This window comes from Peromyscus leucopus, chromosome 19 (genome assembly GCF_004664715.2).
Source record: "Peromyscus leucopus breed LL Stock chromosome 19, UCI_PerLeu_2.1, whole genome shotgun sequence".
Taxonomy (NCBI): Eukaryota; Metazoa; Chordata; class Mammalia; order Rodentia; family Cricetidae; genus Peromyscus; species Peromyscus leucopus.
In genome coordinates this window covers 46,530,336-46,548,934 of record NC_051079.1, presented here as the reverse complement: position 1 = coordinate 46,548,934, position 18,599 = coordinate 46,530,336, and the positions used below count along the sequence as shown (strand labels likewise).

Genomic DNA, 18,599 nt, shown 5'->3' with positions numbered 1-18,599 from the left:
TATTTTTTGAGGCTATTATGAATGGCAGTGTTCCCATGATCTATTTCTCAGACTACAGGTTTCTATAAGTTGATTTTGTATCCTGCCACTTTGCTGAAATTCTTAATCAGGTCTGGAAGTTTTCTGGTAGAATTTTGGGGGCCTCATTTGTATAATATCAACTCATCTGCAAATAGGGATGATTTGGCTTCTTTTTCTATTTGTATCCCTTTAAAATCCCTCTCTTGTCTTATTCCTCTACCTAGTGCTTCAAGCACTATATTAAAAAAGAATAGAGACATCTGAGAGGCCTATCTTCTTCCCGATTTTAATAGGATTGCTTCTACGTTTTCTCCACTAAGAATGATGTAGCCTTTATTATGTTAAGGTATGTTCCCTCCAGCCCTTCTCTCCCTCAGACTTTTATCATGAAGACACATTGAATTTTGTCAAAGGTCTTTTTTGTATGTATTGAGATGGTCATGTGACTTTTGTCTTTAAGTCCATTTGTGTTATTATATTGACTTGCATATGTTGAATTGTTGCTGCATCACCAGAAGAAAACCAACTTAATCATGGTGGATGATCTGTTTAATATATGCCTGTATTCAGCTTTGGAGTGTTTTATTGAGAATCTTTGTCTATGTGTTCATCAGGGACATTAGCCTGTATTGTGTGTGTGTGTTTACTTAATTTCAGTATTAAAATAATGCTGACTTAACAGGAGTTTTTAAGTGCTTCTTCTCTTTTTCTTACTCCTCTTTTCAGTCATTTAAGAAGCATTGGTTGTCATTATTCTTCTTTGTTTGTTTGAGACAGGGTTTCTCTGTGTAAAGCCCTGGCTGTCCTGGAACTCATTTTGTAGACCAGACTGGCCTCAAACTCACAGAAATCTGCCAGCCTCTGCCTCCTGAGTGCTGGGATTAAAGACGTGTGCCACCACTGCTTGGGCCTGTCCTTATTCTTTAAAAGACAATTCTTTCAGATTCTTTAGAAGAGTCTGCTGTGAATCCATCTGGGGTTGGGCTTTTTTTTTTGGTTGGAAGGTATTTTTAATTATTATTTATATCTCTGTATGCATGATAGGTCTATTTTAACTGTTGATCTCTTCTTGGTTTGACTTTGGTGGTTCAGTTGAATCTGGAAACCTGTTCATTTCCTTTAGATTTTTTAACTTAGTAGTGTACAGATTTTTAGTGTAGATTTCCTAGTAATATTCTGAACTTCTTTGTTGAGTGTTGTAACAGAAAATATGGCTATGAGGTGATGCAAATCTTTGCCCCTCACAGCCCCAAAAGGGTGCCCCCAACAAAATGAAAGTCCTTTAAGCAGTTTTAGCTGTTGCACTGGGTAAGTGAAAGCAACTTGGAAGCCCATGCCACTGATTTTTTTTTTTTTTTAGCTCTTAGATAATGTTCATCCTCTGAACCACTTCAACACAGAGGTGCTATCCTAATTTGAAGAGATTTGAGGGTTCAGAAATCTAGAGACAGAATTGAGAATCCACTTCTTCTGTTCACTTACTATCATTTATAAAATGTATGGATGTTTGTTAATCTTACATCTCGTGCAGATTACAGAAAATGGGCAGGTTCTGCAGCAGGACACAAGAAAATAGGTCATTTTTCTGCAGCTAAGAGATTTACAGATCGAAGACATACTCTGGAGTTCGCAGGATATTTTTGTCCTGCTTCCTAGTATGACTACATTGAGTAAATCTGTTTTGCACTCTTAGAAAAAGAGGGATTTTCATATTAGGAATAATCTAGAAACATAATCCCTCCAATATTAGAATGGAGTTAAAGTGAGGGTTTGAAAATACAAATGCAGAAGTACCAAGTGCAATGAATCTGTTAAGGGTTTAACTCTACTTGCAGTGTGCCAAGCTTTCTTTGTTAATTTCAGGGTGGAAGACAGAGGAATCTGCGTTAAAGATCAAGGGTCTAGAGCAACAGTGGCCAGGAATCCACATTTTTCTCTTACTTATTCTCTGAATTCTTCAAGGAGAATTCCTAGAAAGAAGTTCTGTGTGCAGACTGATTGACTAAAACTGTACAGATGTGGAGAGGTTGGGATGTTGCAGATCCAGAGGATAATTGCCTCATCTTTGGCTTTAGCAGACAACGAGCTCTCCCACCAAACCCAAAAGCTCAGAATCTCATCTGAGGCCCGTGGAAAAGCCTCCCCCATACTGCTGTAACCACCTCTCAGACATACTCACCAATGGATTTTAAACTTGATTTCAGACTTTCTTTGTAAAACTAAAAAACATCATAAAACGTCTTCCATATTGGACTGCGGAATTTAAGGTAACATAAATCTGTATTCCCAGGCCTTGGCCATGCAAATATGGATCCAGAATAAGCCACTCAAATGTGGATCCAGAATAAGCTATCTCTTACTCCCTTTGAAATGAGAGCTGTTTTTTTTTTTTTTTTTTTTTTTTTTTTATCTACAGTAATATAGAGAGGGACAGCTGCTTCCTGCACAAGCAGTTGGCTGCACTGTAAGAAAAGTTTTAGGGAAACTGAACACTTTAGGACTCAAGTAAACACACCTTTTTCTTGCTCCAAAAACAGACTCTCTGTTTCCCTGTAGCTCACTTTGCAGGCTTCCTGTAGTGGATATTTCAGAACAGGCAAATGGTGCCTCTTCTTGCCAAGTATGAAAATGCAGACAGCCCCGTAAAGAACACTCTCCCCAAAGTAGATTTCACATATTTTATTGGAAAACAACAACAACTAAGAAACCATGTGAACCATGTACAAAATTTTCTTACAAGAAAAAAAATTTAGGATGCCTTTCGAACATTTCAGAAAGTTATAATTTTAATTTTTAAAAGGCAAAAACACAATGAAACTATCAAAATACTATCTGAATCTCATTTCCTTTTTTTCTTATTCCTAGGGAAAAGAAGAAAAAATACTTACTACCTTGCTCCTATGATTTGTGAGCTTAAGTACTATACTCTTTAATAAATCTTCTAAGGGGAGGAAGGATGCAGGTGGATCAGTTTTCTTCATTGGAAGTGTTTTCAAAAAGCTACACTCTAACACCATATTAAGACAATACAGGTTTTATAGGATGCTGCCAAATCTGTCACAGCTTCTCCACGCCTACACCAACAGTGCAACGGTGATTCAGTGTACATCATTACAGTGCTTTGTGGTCACAATACTTGTGTTCAAGTGCACGTTCACAAACATGATCAAAGTCTCTGTCTTGACTTTCCCACTCTTAATATAAAAGTATCATTACAGTAGAAGGTATCCTATACTTGCCTCTAAATCTGAATCAAATTCATAATACATTCTCTAAAACTCGTTCAAGACCGTGAGGTTTGTTCTGTTTACACATCTCCTGCAGATTACAGAAAATGGGCAGGTTCTGCAGCAGGACACAAGAAAATAGGTCATTTTTCTGCATGTATAGCTAAGCTATCATGCCAAGGTAGTGTACACACTGGATAACTTAATGGTATTGGTGGAGAGAAAATAGCACCTTACAGACAGCCCTAAGTGAAAAAAAAATTATCATTTGTCTTTTATTAGTTTACTAGACCCAACTTATTCAATTCACATAAAATTATTTATGAAGCCTTATAGTAAAAAAATCAAGATGTTTGAATAACCAAAACAAACACCACATTATATGTCTGGCAGGCAAATAAATTAATTTGATTAAATTATATGTAATCTGATAATATTTGGTCTGAAAAACATGCTAGTGTGTGTGTATTTATAAATAATGTAAGAGCAAAAAGCCATGAGCCAGTCAGCCAGCCTGCCAGAGGTCAGCTCTTCTGCTGCAGCTTTTGGGCATAGAAGTCTCTGCAGGTCTCACAGCATCGCTGGTACCAACGCATGTCCTGGCACAGATTCTTCTCCCGTATCACTCGGCAGTACACTGGCCATTGGTCTCCCAGGCACTTGAAGGTCAGGGCAGCTGGAAAACAGAACGTGATGAATTCACCCTGTGAAGGCTCCTACGTACCATCATAGGCACAACTTCTACTCATTTTCATGGAGTTACTTTGCCTCATTTTCTTACCTATTCATTTTACCTGACAGAAGGTAAAAGATAAAGACCTGCACGCTTTGTAATAGAGCAGCAGGGTGAATAAATAACACTCTTAGCTGGGGACAGTTGAAGATTACTGAGAACAGATTGCTCACCGTCAATATGCAGAAGAAGCTTCTAAGTTTCAGTTGTGTTTATTAATCATCCATGTTAGTTGCTTTTTTCCTGTTGCTGTGATGAAATACTACAACAAAAGCATTGTGGGGCCCAAGGTCAAGAAGAAGAGAGGGATAGATGCTCAGCTCAGCTCATTTTCTTCTTTTCATATAGTTGAAGATTCCAGCCTAGGGACTGGTGCTAGCCACAGGGGTTGAGTCTTTCCACCTCAATTAGGGTAGCCAAAAATAAGTTCCAGTATGGATGCCAAGAGGCTGGTCTCCCATGTGCGTCTAGATCTCAACAAGCTGATGGCTGAGATTAACCAGCATATCTACTATAGATCTATGTGTCATTTATGTTTGAAAGATCTATTTATTTTGTAATATATATATATATTACAAAATATATATATCATATATATATACATATATATGTGTGTGTGCATGCGTGTGCATGCATGCATGTGTGTGTGTGCATGCATGTGTGTGTGTGTGTGTGTGTGTGTGTGTGCATTTCTATGTTAGTGGTTAGTGGGTAGAGACCAGGAAAGTAGCCCATGAAATGAGAACAAGAGAGGCTTTAAGGGGGCAGGATGGGGAGGGTAATAGAGCACATGTGATATGAAGGTGAAAAGGGCAATCCTGGAGCTGGAGCGTACAGTGGCCGTGGGGATGGGGGTACAGTGGGTACCAGTGGCCGTGGGGATGGAGGGTACAGTGGGTACCAGTGGCCGTGGGGATGGAGGGTACAGTGGGTACCAGTGGCCGTGGGGATGGAGCGTACAGTGGGTACTGGTGATTGTGGGGATGGGGGTACAGTGGGTGTTGGTGACCTGGAGATGGGGAAGAGAAGGTAGGTCAACCAAACTAAGTATGAATGAAAATGCCAAGAAACCTGTTACTTTCTATATCAATTTAAGAATAAATTTAAAAAACACAAAAAGAAAAAACACTGCCAGGGCTTATAAATTTATATTTTTATCCTCAAAGATAAGAAAAGTACCTCACATTTGGTTGTGTATACCTAGATGTTTATTTTTACAGGGAACCATTTTTATACTCTCTATCCTAAGGAAATTTTGCTCCCAGGATGAGGCGGCCGTTGGCCATGGAGGAATTGAAAGTTTATTCAAAACTTGCCTCTCCTTTACATATCAGCACAGTTGATAGTTGTGGGACTAGAATGAAGCTTAAATTATTTTGCAACATAAAATAATTTATGGTATATATATTTTTTAAGGTAAATAATAATATATTTACCTTAAAAAGGTGACCTCAGGCTGTGTGGCATCATTATTTCCTAGACTTAGCTCTGAGTAAATATTTCATGGAAGGAAAGGAGTCTTCATGAAACGTTTAAAAGCCCACCTCTGATCATTTGGAATAAACTACATTTAAACAGACCCAATTTAGAGCCACGTTAACAGGCATGGTTTAATAATTCCCAAGCTTTAAGGAAATAGATGACCTAAAAACATTTCTGTGTTTCTGAAAGCCATGCACTCTGTGATCGGCTTACCCAGTCTGGGTGATGTTATCGTGTTTACATTTATCTTCTCGTTACAGGGCTGAAGGTGGCAGGGCCTGTATGCTGCAGGTTTCTCTGAAGAAAAGCATTCACTTCCATGTCTGCCTGTGACCTTATGCATACACTGGATAACACGAGACTGCATGCCTTTGCCACAGGTAATGGAACACTAGGGAAGAAAATGTGTACAGGTTATTTTGCTGTTTTCTTTGTCTGAATTTCAAGCCACCATATCTATATCTATATCTACATCTACATCTACATCTACATCTCTATCTCTATCTCTATATCTATATCATCTATATCTATGTCTATGTCTATATCTATACCTATCTATCTGATTGAGAAAATATAGTTATCTTAAATACAAAAATTATATGTAAGGGGAATATGTTGTGCTGATCCAAGGATTATCTCTTTGTCCTATAATTTTCTATGCAATGAGCTATTCATGACCATGTATGTAGATGCCATACATAGATACACACTTGGCAGCAGAGACTCAGTGAGCTTAAAAAAAAAAAAACAGAAATTAGGAGGTAATAGTGGGGTAGGCTAGTTGAAAGGGAAGGCATGGGGGGTAGACTTCAATTAAATTATTTATGGAAATTAAAAATAAATAAAGCAATACATTTAAATAAAATAAAATTTAGGCCTCCATATTGTCCCAACTACCTACGTTCAATTTGTGTAATATTAATGATCTAAAGCATAGATGTCTATATGTAGGGTCACTAAGAATAATGTAGAGAGATTTTTCTGATATATGCACATGTTTTTGATTATTTATTATTTATTTTCTTGTGTGCACGTGTGTTTAAGCCAGAGGAGGACCTCGGATGTTGTGCTCAGCAACATCATCCATTTCCTCTGAGAGAAGATCTCTCATTGGCTGGAGTTGGCTGAGCCTTTTGTCTGCACTACCCAGCATTGAGATGATGGGTGCTGGGCACTAGAGCTCTAACCACAGCCTCCTGGTCGTAACACAAGCACGTTACAGACTGTGCTTTCTCCTTAACCTCCAGGAAACATACTTTTTTAAAAAGACAATAAAAAAGTAAAACATCTATGGGGTAAGAATATGTGGAAAGGTATTTTTATCTGTATTCCTAATATTTCTGTAGAGTTTCAGGACAATGAGGCTCTTTGAGAAAGCTAAGGTGTGAGAGCACGTAGTGGGTAGCCATTCCAGCTTTGATCTGGAAATTTCAACCCCCATTGAGGCTTCGGCAACTGTCACGCCTACAAGGCGGGGCCAAGGGGGGGGGCGCGGAGAGACCCGAGATCTGGATGGGCCAGCGTGTTCTCTGTTCCTGGACCCTAGAAGGTGGAGGTTGACGGAGCAGAGCTCCAGAGATCACCGCTGGACTTCGATACACCTTCCCCAGACCCCACAACCTACCTTTCCCTTTTTTGTAAGTTACCCACTAAATAAATCTTCCTTTTAACTACGTGGAGTGGCCATAATAATTTCACCAATAAGAACATCTCTACTGTGGAAAGGTTCCATATAATGAGACAGAGGATGTCCCCAGTGGTCCTCAATCATTTCCCAAAAAGCCTGGAAATCTATTACTGACCACTCCTAATCCTTCCAATTTAAAAGACTACAAAAGACACGTGTGAACCTTAGCAGCACACCTTTTTTTTTTTAAAGAATTATTAACAAAACCAAATCATTTTTTTCAGAATTATTAACAAAACCAAAAATAAATAAAGACATATGACAACATAGAATTAACTGATGATGGCTGAATGGTAGTTTCAGGAATACTGGAATAAAAAAAAAAAACTTTAGTTACAGTTCTTATGAAAATTAATTTTGTAATGATTTGAGCACAACTTGAGAAACAACCTAGTACCCAAGGAATAATGTCAATTCCGTAATTTATTTAAGTAAGCAGTATTATGTCTTCTATTGAAACTAATAAAATAAACTTTATTAAATTAAGTGTTTAATGCTTCTAGAATTTGACTCCCACTAGAAAGCTTCAATAATAAAACAAAAAGCCTAGCAGTAATAATTATTTTCCTCATAAAATACAATTTGGTAAAAGTTTTATCACTCATATGTGAAAAGAGTGAATATTTGAAGGGAGACAGCTGGGAGCCCAGGAAGTCTTCTACACTTTTTTTTTTTTTTTTACTTCTTACAGAAGACAAAACTAAATAATTGGTATTTTCTCAAATGACATCACTATGATTAGAAACAGACAGGCATTAAAAAAGAAAGCCAAAATAATTTTGGCACTGGAATTAAGAGATTTTGATTTTAATATAGCCCGTAGCAACTAATGTATCTGGGACTTATTTCCCCATTGTGTTAAGCAAGGTATTACAGTTGATCCCAGCAATAGTTTAAGTTCTAATCTACCATGGAAGTAAAACTTCTACACAATTTATTATTAATGTTACTGCTCTTCAGCAGTTTTCAAGTGTTGAAGCTGTGTAAGTCAAACACTTGTTTCATTAACTAATGATTCTCTGGGAAAACTGAAACATTATGGCAAAAGTTGTGTCAAACAGTCTTAAAAATGGTTCTCAGAATACCCCATCAATTATTGGGGTTTTAAAAACACTCATTGATTACCCATTATATTCTGGATCCTATACCGAAAATAAAACAAATGGGATAGTTATACTGCAGATCTGGGATTGTATTTAATACCCTTTACTAACAAAACACAGTGACTAATGCATGGAATTAAAAACAGATTACTAAATACAGTGGGAGCTAGGCAGTTTCATCCACTTTATGCCAGTTGTTTAATATTTAAATAATAAACTATTCTACAAAGACACGGTTTCCTTTGAGACAAAAGAAATTGGCATCACCCTTCTGAAAGCCTTGTACCATGCAGTCCCAACACTAGCCAACACAGCTACCGCATGTCTTGTACATCAAGGCACTGGTGTTTAGAGATTGTATGGGACGTTTCTCATGATACCCACAAGAACTATTATTGTCATTCCCAATCAGAGAGAAACAGAGGCCTGAGTAAGTTAAATAAGTTTTCCAGCTCAGAAGTGCTAGAAATGGAGCATAAACTTAAGCGTATGGATTAGACTTGGACAGCTAAGCATTGCTGGATCCTAAGTGTTTCCTACTGCTCTTCCCAGGTGAAACAGTTAGAAACTTTTCCCTATTCCCCATGATGCTGAATTATTATTATTATTGTTGTTATTATTATTATTTTACCTTTTATACTGGTTAGTTTTTGACAGCTTGCTGCAAACTTCAGGCAACCAGAAAGAGGGAACCTCAACTAAGGAATTGCCTCCAACAGATGGGCCTACGGGTATATCTAGAAGGCATTTTCCTGATTAATGATTGATATAGGAAGGCCCAGCCCATTATGGACAGTGCCGTGGCAGGTGGTCCTGGGTTGTACAAAAGAGCAGACTGACAAAATCTGGAAACAACCTAGATGTCCCTCAGCCAAGGAAAGAATGGATGAAAAAAATGTGGTACATTAATACAATGGAGCATAACCCAGCTGTTAAAAACAATGACATCATGAAATTTGTAGGCAAATGGAAGGAACTAGAAAAAAAAAATCATCCTGAGTAAAGTAATCTGGACCCAGAAAGACAAACATAGTAAGTACTCACTCATAAGTGGATATTAGCTGTAAAGTAAAGGATAACTATGCTACAATTCACAGACCAGGAGAGACTAGGTAACAAGGAGGGTTCATGGGGGGGATGTTCAGGTCTCCCTGGAAAGGGGAAATAGAAAAGATTTTGAGTGGATTGAGGGTGGGTGGGGATGAGAACATGAGTGGTCATGGGGAGAGAACTGAAAGAGACTACTGGAAAAGTTGGGGGGTAGAATTTCAGGGTCAGGGAAAAACCTGGTGCAAGGGAAACTCCTAGGAATCTACAAGGGTGACCCCAGCTAAGACTCCTAGCAATAGTAGATACATATCCTGAACTGGACATCTCCTGTGACCAGGTAAGACTTCAAGTAGAGAGAGTGGGAAACCAACCTAGCCACATAACCTTTGATCTACAGTCTGTCCTGCCTATGGGATGTGCTGGAGGTAAAGGTGGCCTAGAGACTGAAGGAGGGCCAACCAATGACCAGCCAAGCCTAAAACCCATGCCAGAAGAGTAATTCCACCCCTGACACTGCCTGGAACACGAGGACTCATAGGCTGGGTGACCCAGAGACCTAGAATGGAACCAAACAAGACAAGAGGTAAAAATTTATCAATGTAGTGATGCCTAACAATATTCTCCTATACACATAGATTGGTGCCTAGTCCAATTGTTATCAGAGAGGTACCATCCAGTAAGTGATGGGAACAGATGCAGACCCATAGCCAAACATTAGGCAGAGTTCAGGGAATCTTGCAGAAGAAGGGGAGAAAGGATTGTAGGAGCCATAGGGGTCAAGGACATCACATGAAAACGCACAGAATCAACTAACCTGTGCTCATAGGGGCTCACAGAAACTGAATCAACAACCAGGGAGCCTTCATGGGACTGACCCAGGCACTTTACACATATATTACAGTTGTGTAGCTTGGTCCTGTTGTGGGACTCCTAAAAGTGGGAACAAGGGCTATCTATGACTCTTTTACTTGGCTTCAGGACTCTACTCCTCATCCTCAGTCACCTTGCCCAGCCTTAATACATGGGAAGGTGTTTAGTCTTACTGTAACTTGATATGCCATGTTTTGTTGCTATCCAAGGGAGACCTGCCCTTTCCTAAACAAAAATGAAGGAGTGGATTAGGGGCTGGGAACAAGGGGATGAGGATGGGGAGAGCCTGGGAAGAGATGAGGGATGGGAAACTACAGCTAGGATGTAAAATAATTTAATAATAATAATAATAATAATAATAATAATAATAATAATAATAATAAAAGCAGGCTGAGCAAGCCATGGAGAGTAAGCCAGTAAGCAGTGTTTCTCTATGGTCTCTGCTTCAGTTCCTACCTCCAGATTCACCTCGAGTTCTTGCCATGGCTTCCCCACAATAATGTACCATGATCAGGACTTATAAACCACAGAAAACCTTTCCTTCCCAAGTTGCCTTTGTCCAGAGTTTTTATCACAACAAGAGAACACAAACCAGAACATCGTTCTGTCTTACTATTAAACACAGAAACGATATTTTTGTCAAAATTCAGATTATGTAGCACGAAGCACAATCCCTTTGCCTTGATGACGCATTGGCATAATTTGTCTTCAGAAACAGCCACTACACAATTTGTTACCCATCAGGACACCAAGGAAGAAGATAATGTTTATAATTATTCTAAGAATATAGAAATGCAGTCGGAAAGTCTTGAGTAAATGAGGACACACAATTACCCTATCTATAGACAAATTGTGAACCAAATTATGTATTAGACATCAACACAAATGGGTTCGTGAACACCTGGCATGTTCTAGGTATTATCTAATAAGGTTTAAATAGATGCTTAATTAATTTCCTCAAAGCACCAATAAATTTATAACCATAAAGCTTATTTCATTAATTCTCTCTCTCTATATATATATATATGTATATATACATATATATATGTATATATACACATATGCATATGCTCAAATGTGTCAATGTATCAAGTACTCTCTCGGATACTCAGGTGTAGAAGGATACAGGAGAGAAAAGGTCATTTTACCTTTAGGAGCCTGTATTTATATGGCCAGTTAAGGTAAGCAAGAAACTTGTCAAATACATTGTGTTTACAGACATAAATAGGTTCTGTGGAGAAAGTAAAAGCCCTGCAAGAGAACAGAGGAATTTGGAGTAGTAGGTTTTGCCACTCAAGTGAGATGTGGAGAGAGTCCTGGAGAAAGCCTTTCCCCAATGACAGGCCATCCGTGACCACCAGCCTGGGGAACTCAGACATTTGTTGCTTTCCACTGTATGCACTCCATTTATACCTGTCTGATTGTCTTTGCTATTTGTATTATTTATTTTTTATACATTCATGAGTTATGATATGTTAAGTTGTTCAGTAAGAAGTATGGTGGCATAGGGTGGGGTGTTTCTGCATACTGTAAGTAAATTTAAAAATTTACCCCCCCCCTCTTTCTTATCTCCATTTTTATTTTTAACTAATTTTAAGTTTGATTTTCATATGTGTCAAGAAAATATCAATCCTTCAGTAAAGTGGCAGGATACAAGATCAACTCAAAAAAATCAGTAGCCCTCCTATACACAAATGATAAAAGGGCTGAGAAAGAAGTCAGAGAACATCACCCTTTACAATAGCCACAAATAATATAAAATACCTTGGGATAACACTAACTAAACAAGTGAAAGACCTTTTTGATAAGAACTTTAAATCCCTAAAGAAAGAAATTGAAGAAGATATCAGAAAATGGAAGGATCTCCCATGCTCATGGGTAGGTAGGATTAACATAGTAAAAATGGCAATCTTACCAAAAGCAATCTACAGATTCAATGCAATCCCCATCAAAATCCCAACACAATTCTTCACAGACTTGGAAAGAAAAATACTCAACTTTATATGGAAAAACAAAAGACCCAGGATAGCTAAAAGAATCCTATACGATAAAGCAACCCTTGGAGGCATCACCATCCCGGACCTCAAACTCTACTATAGAGCTATAGTAATAAAAACAGCTTGGTACTGGTATAAAAACCGACATATGGACCAATGGAATCGAATTGAAGACCCTGACATTAATCCATGCACATATGAACACCTGGTTTTTGACAAAGGAGCCAAAACTATACAATGGAACAAAGAAAGTATCTTCAACAAATGGTGCTGGCATAACTGGATGTCAATATGTAAAAGATTACAAATAGATCCATATCTGTCACCATGCACAAAACTCAAGTCCAAGTGGATCAAAGAACTAAACATAAATCCAGTTACACTAAACTTAATAGAAAAGAAAATAGGAAGCACTCTTGAACGCATTGGCACTGGAGACCATTTCCTAAATAAAACACCGACAGCACAGACCCTGAGCACAACCATTAATAAATGGGACCTCTCAAAACTGAGAAGCTTTTGCAGGGCAAAAGACACAGTCAATAAGACAAAAAGACAGCCAACAGATTGGGAAAAGATCTTCACCAACCCCACATCTGACAGAGGATTGATCTCCACAATATATAAAGAACTCAAGAAACTAGACATCAAAGCACTGAACAGTCCAATTAAAAAATGGGCTAAAGAGCTAAACAGAGAATTCACAAAACAAGAACTGCAAATGGCTGAAAGACATTTAAAGAAATGCTCAACATCCTTAATCATCAGAGAAATGCAAATCAAAACGACTCTGAGATACCACCTTACACCTGTTAGAATGGCTAAGATCAAAAACACCAATGACAACCAATGTTGGAGAGGATGTGGAGCAAAGGGAACACTCCTCCACTGTTGTGGGAATGTAAACTTGTACAACCACTGTGGAAATCAGTATGGCGGTTTCTCAGAAAATTAGGAATCGAACTACCTCAAGACCCAGCCATACCACTCTTGGGCATATACCCAAAGAATGCTGATACATACCATAAAGATACATGCTCAGCTATGTTCATAGCAGCACTATTTGTAATAGCCAGAACCTGGAAACAACCTAGATGCCCATCAACGGAAGAATGGATGAAAAAAATGTGGTACATATACACAATGGAGTACTACTCAGCAGAGAAAAACAATGAAAGCATGAAATTTGCAGGCAAATGGATGGAACTAGAAAAAATCATCCTGAGTGAGGTAACCCAAACCCAGAAAGACAGTTATGGTATGTACTCACTCATTGGTGGATTCTAGATATAAAATGAACAATCAGACCACAACCCATAGATCCATAAAGGCTATATATATATTGAAAAAAAAAATAGCCAAATGAATGGAAACACATGAACTATGAACCAAAGGCTGAGGGGCTCCCAGCTGGATCAGGCCCTCTGAATAGGTGAGACAGTTGATTGGCTTGATCAGTTTGGGAGGCATCTAGGCAGTGGGACCAAGTCCTGTGCTCATTTCATGAGTTGGCTGTTTGAAACCTGGAGCTTATGCAGGGACACTTGGCTTAGTCTGGGAGGAAGGGACTGGACCTCCCTGGACTGAGTCTACCAAGTTGATCACAGTCCTCGGGGGAGGACTTGTCCTGGAGGAGGTGGGAATGGAGGGTGGGCTGGGGTAAGGGGAGGGCGTGGGAGGGGGGAGAATAGGGGAACCCATGGCTGATATGTAGAACTGAATGGTATTGTAAAATAAAAAATATATATCACAAAAAAAAGAAAAAAAAAAGAAAATATCAAATATACTTGAAACATGGCAACTCATTTGACTTGTAGCAAAGCAAAACTGTGAAAATAACAAATCCAGCACACTAAAAAAAAAAAAAAAAAAAAACCAAGGAAATCCAAACCATACCAGACACCTTGCCATTGAGATTGCCTTGGCAAGGAAATCGTGCTGGACTATTGCTAAAATATAGCCCTGAATTGTGTATTGTGAAAAGCTGTTCCCAAAACTTTAATATTGCCCCAAAGGACCTTTGCAACAAAATACCTCATGATTCAATCCTTCACATTCATTCTGCACAAGAAACACAATCATGTTATCCTAGCTTCACTGTGGTAACCTTTACAGCAAATGCAAGACATTAAGTTTAAAGAGAAAAAAATTTTCTAAAAATGCCTTAGGACATTTGCTTTTTAACAGAGGTAACAAAGCACATAGAAGATCAATGTTAGGAATCCCTTCTCTGCATGTAGAAGGAGCTCCAACTTCTTGGTATAAACTTGATTTTAACTAATATTCATCACAACTGGTTACATAAGAAAATGATCTCCATGCCTTGATACAATCGAGCACTGTTTAGAAAATGTCACTTTAGATTTTCCTAAGAGAATAAAAATTATTCTTATCTTGAGATATCAGTGGCAATTACTAACACTAAAGTAAATTATATTCACACCTCTGCTTGCATACCAAAAGTTTAACATAAGAGAATTTGCTCAACACTTTAATTACCTTGGAGTATGAAAATGATTAGTTTGTTAAATAAGGCCCATAGAAAGAATTACTGGTGAATCAACCTGGTATCCACAATAACTGCTCTTCTTTTAAAATAAGATGTCTATTATGCCAGGCAGGTCGGTATCGTAGCTTGCAGGGGTCACGGCTGAGTGAGAGTAGTAGCATGCATAACACCGTCCTGCACTATGAAAACTAGAAAGGGGGAATGAGCTTTCACGTCAGTCCCAGCTTGTTATCGTTATGCTCTAGTAGAGAAGTGTGTGTTGCTTTCTGCAACTGGGGCTTACCATCCAGTTCTTGAGGTTACCAAGAACATCGGCAAGAGCTCATAACACTTGGGGGTCTATGGGACTTCATAGCTGCCAACGATTCCAATAGATGCAACTCATTCCTGACACTGGTTCTTTGTTGGACTGTTGTGCCTATTGGGGCATTATTGTCTCATTGCAGGGTAACTCCATTTAAACTCTTTTTAATGTGTCTATGTGGTTATAGTTTAGGAAGCTTCTGCAGTAGTAGTTTGTCACATTTTTGTCAAGTCTATAGAGTTGCTTATCACTCCCTGTATTCTCTTCTCTACCCTACCCTATGCCACACTCCATTTAACCCTTTCTGTTCCATTACTCCCATCCCCCATTGAAGCACTGTGTTCTAGCTTCTCATCCGTGGAAGATCCCACTCCCCATGGCTTCTTACTAATTTCTATGCCCATTAGTACAATAGTGGCACGAATATCATGGGAATAATAAACCATTTCCTGATTGGTTTTAAGGTTCTCTCCACAGATGGAATCCATACCTAGGACAGTTATTAGGACCCAGAACCTGTGCTACACAGGTCCTTGGCCCTAGGGGAGAATCTTTTACTATTGTTCCGCTAATGAGACATAGTAGTAAACAAGATTCCAAATGACTTTCATTACATCCATAATTAGTGCATCTCTCAAAAATCATCAGAGAATCTTCTTTTGGCAGCAGATGGTGATTAACACAAACCCAAATAAGGTACAGAACATAAGCGACTGTAGCATGCTCAGCCCTCAAAGGGCATCTATATCACATTACCTCAAGGCTCAGGGATCATTTTGGAAGAGGTGACAGAAAGACTCTAAGAGCCAGAGGTGGTGGATGACTGTAAAGAAACAGTGTTTTCCAGACATACCTGGCCAGTTGCACACATGAATTCACATGGTGCATACAAGCTCAAGCAAGACAAAATCCCAGTGTGGAGAGGAAAGGAAAGGTGGGCAGGAAGGAAGTCACACCTATACTATACCCAAGGAATTATTGGGAATTGATAGCTTCTAGGAGATGGAGGGTCACTGTTCTTTAAGGGTGTGGCCCTGACAGGTTTAACACATTCCAGTGGATGGCCACATTCCCAAGAGTAGATAGGCAGCCCTAGTTAGATTCAATGTGTCTTTAAGAATATGAAACAGTACAGAAAATTGAGTTGGTATAGAATAGGGGTTAAATCAGGTAAGCGACGGGGAAAGGATGGATATAACCAAAATACATTGCATAAACTTTCAAAAACTTAATAAAAAATTTAAAGTGTACATTATCAAACCTTATAGCTTTTCTCTTATCTTAAACCTTGATGTGTTCAAAATGTGAGCCATATGTGTCCCAGGATAGACATGAATGTGGCCTGCACTTTTGTAGATGACAACCCCAAGTTGCAGTAAGGTTTGATACTCCCATGGCTTGCATCCTTTCTGCCATTCTTGCAACAGGTAGTAAGAGCTGACTGGGTCCTATAATGCTTCCACTGTAAAAAGTTCTTAATGCTTCTAAAAGAGACTATAAAAGGAAGAAGGGGGAAAGTCCTTGAATTAAAGAACATGAGAGCAGTTGTCTGATTCCTGGAACAAAATACCTCAATATATATAATACATATATATTAGTGTTAGAATGAAATATTCCCAGAACCAGAAATCATATTTTACCTTCATTATGGCACTTTCAAAATACCCATTGAAATAGTGACTAAATCTATTTATCAATCAATTATTGTTACAGAAATATTTTACTTTTGCTAATGCAGTTACAATTTGAAGAAGCGTGTTATTTTTAACATGGGAATAGCATAAGACTTCTATATCCAACTTAAAGGTAGTGAGATGCTAAAGGAAAAGATTCTGAGATTCTAAACTATTGGTTAAATGTGAATAACTGTTTTCCCTTTTGGATTTAGTACAGCCATAAGGTGACATTTGGCTTCTAAGCTTGTTATCTCTCATTCTCAATACTTAGATTACTTAGCTATTTGGACCAAATAGGAGATTTTAGTATATAGCAATGTATGGATTTAGATTATATAATCAATAATTGGTTGTTGGATTTATGAAAGCATTAATCTGTGTAAGTTACAAGCAGTTCTTATGGAATACAAAATTCTTCTAGCTGTAAACACTGGACAATGCCACCATAAAGATTTTACCAAAGAGGCACAAGACCGAATATGGGTTTTTATTTAAACTTTGTTAGAGTAAAAAACCTAATGTAAGTTTGATTTATTTTTTAAATTACTTGAAAACAAAAAGTAATCATTCAGTGTATTTAAGTGTTAAAAATAATATTTCTCACAGTTGGCCTGCATAGCGATTACCCAGAATTCCTTACTTCTAGAGAGTGCCAAAGATATATATTTTGGACAGAATATGTATTCTCTAAGCCAAACACTAAGGAGAGCTCTGTAACATTTTACTCATTTCCAGCTGGCTGTTAGAAGAAATAGGAATTCCTAAATTAAGGGAAAATTGTCCCTGGCAGGGCTTGAAATTTTTTCAACTACCAATATAATGGACAGTCTTAGAAAACATGATCTAATCTGTAATGGTAAGTGCCAATCTGTAACAAGGTTGGCAGCACTGATTCGGGGGATTTGTCTCTGGAAATAAATGAGATATTCGAAAGTGGCTTAACAAGAGTGGAGTGGCAGTCACAGCCGAGAAGGGACCTCAAGGGGAAGCTGAATGGTGGCTTCCCCTGGAAATGACTGGAGCAGCATTCCTCATGGGCTATGGACATGCTTGGCAGTTCCCACTCAGCTTTTTAATGAAGTGAGTGGGAAACATGCACACCAAGGACAAAAGCTGAGCTTGTTTCTGAAGAAAAACAAGAAGCTATTTATTTTGGTCAGTGGTTTTTTGGTGTCTTTTTAAAATAGCTTTTCTGCTTTATTTAACACATGGGTGTTTGGAATTGATTTATTCCTAGATGTCAGACATTTGAGAGTGTTGCTTTCTTCTCTTCCTTTCCTTTCTTCTTTCCTCCCTGTATCCCTTCCTTCCTTCCTTTCTTCTGTCTAAAGGTGTCAGTATTCCATTATGTTTAATGCCATGTTTTGCACATGGTTAAAATAAGTCCAGAAAATGTATGTGGCAAGATCAGACAGACCGCTTATGAATGATTAAGAGATCTGATTACGTTGTGCAGGGCTGTGAGTCCACAACTAACAGCAAGTGTATACTGATCAATACAGCAGCGGAAGGAGAGAGAGTCGGGCTCCAACAAAGCAACCCACAAACGTGAGTTTCAGCTCCCTTCATCAGTTTGGCAGCTCTCGGCCCCGAATGGGAGAGTCTGACAGAGCCTAAAAGACTCAGGACTTGTATCCAGATGGTTCTGTTGTATCATCATCCTACACACACTGCACTTTCACAGCCTCTGTGATCAAACTTTACTTTAAATGGAAAGTCTTTCCAGGTCTCATTCGAAAGTTCTGTCAAATGAAGACCAGATTCTTTTCTGGCCCTGTAAGAGAGAGGAATGAAGTATTGGAATTTTAAAATTAATTTTACACTGTTTTAATAGGTAAAGCTTTTATTGCAAACAGCACAGGCATCAGCATACAGTAGCTATCTGTAACTTACGCCACCCTGACAGAAGCCACGTATTTGCTAAGTCTCAGAGAAAACAA

General features: G+C 38.4%; 1 protein-coding gene across 1 annotated transcript in view; it reads right to left on the bottom strand.

Moving 5' to 3' along the window:
• Positions 1 to 2,685: 2,685 nt before the first annotated feature.
• Positions 2,686 to 18,599, bottom strand: part of Adamts19 (ADAM metallopeptidase with thrombospondin type 1 motif 19) — a 206,118-nt gene continuing 190,204 nt past the window's right edge. The window contains 2 exon segments of the mRNA XM_028893701.2: positions 2,686 to 3,924; positions 5,677 to 5,854. Coding sequence (XP_028749534.1) covers positions 3,773 to 3,924; positions 5,677 to 5,854 — 330 coding nt within the window. The 3' untranslated portion in view covers positions 2,686 to 3,772.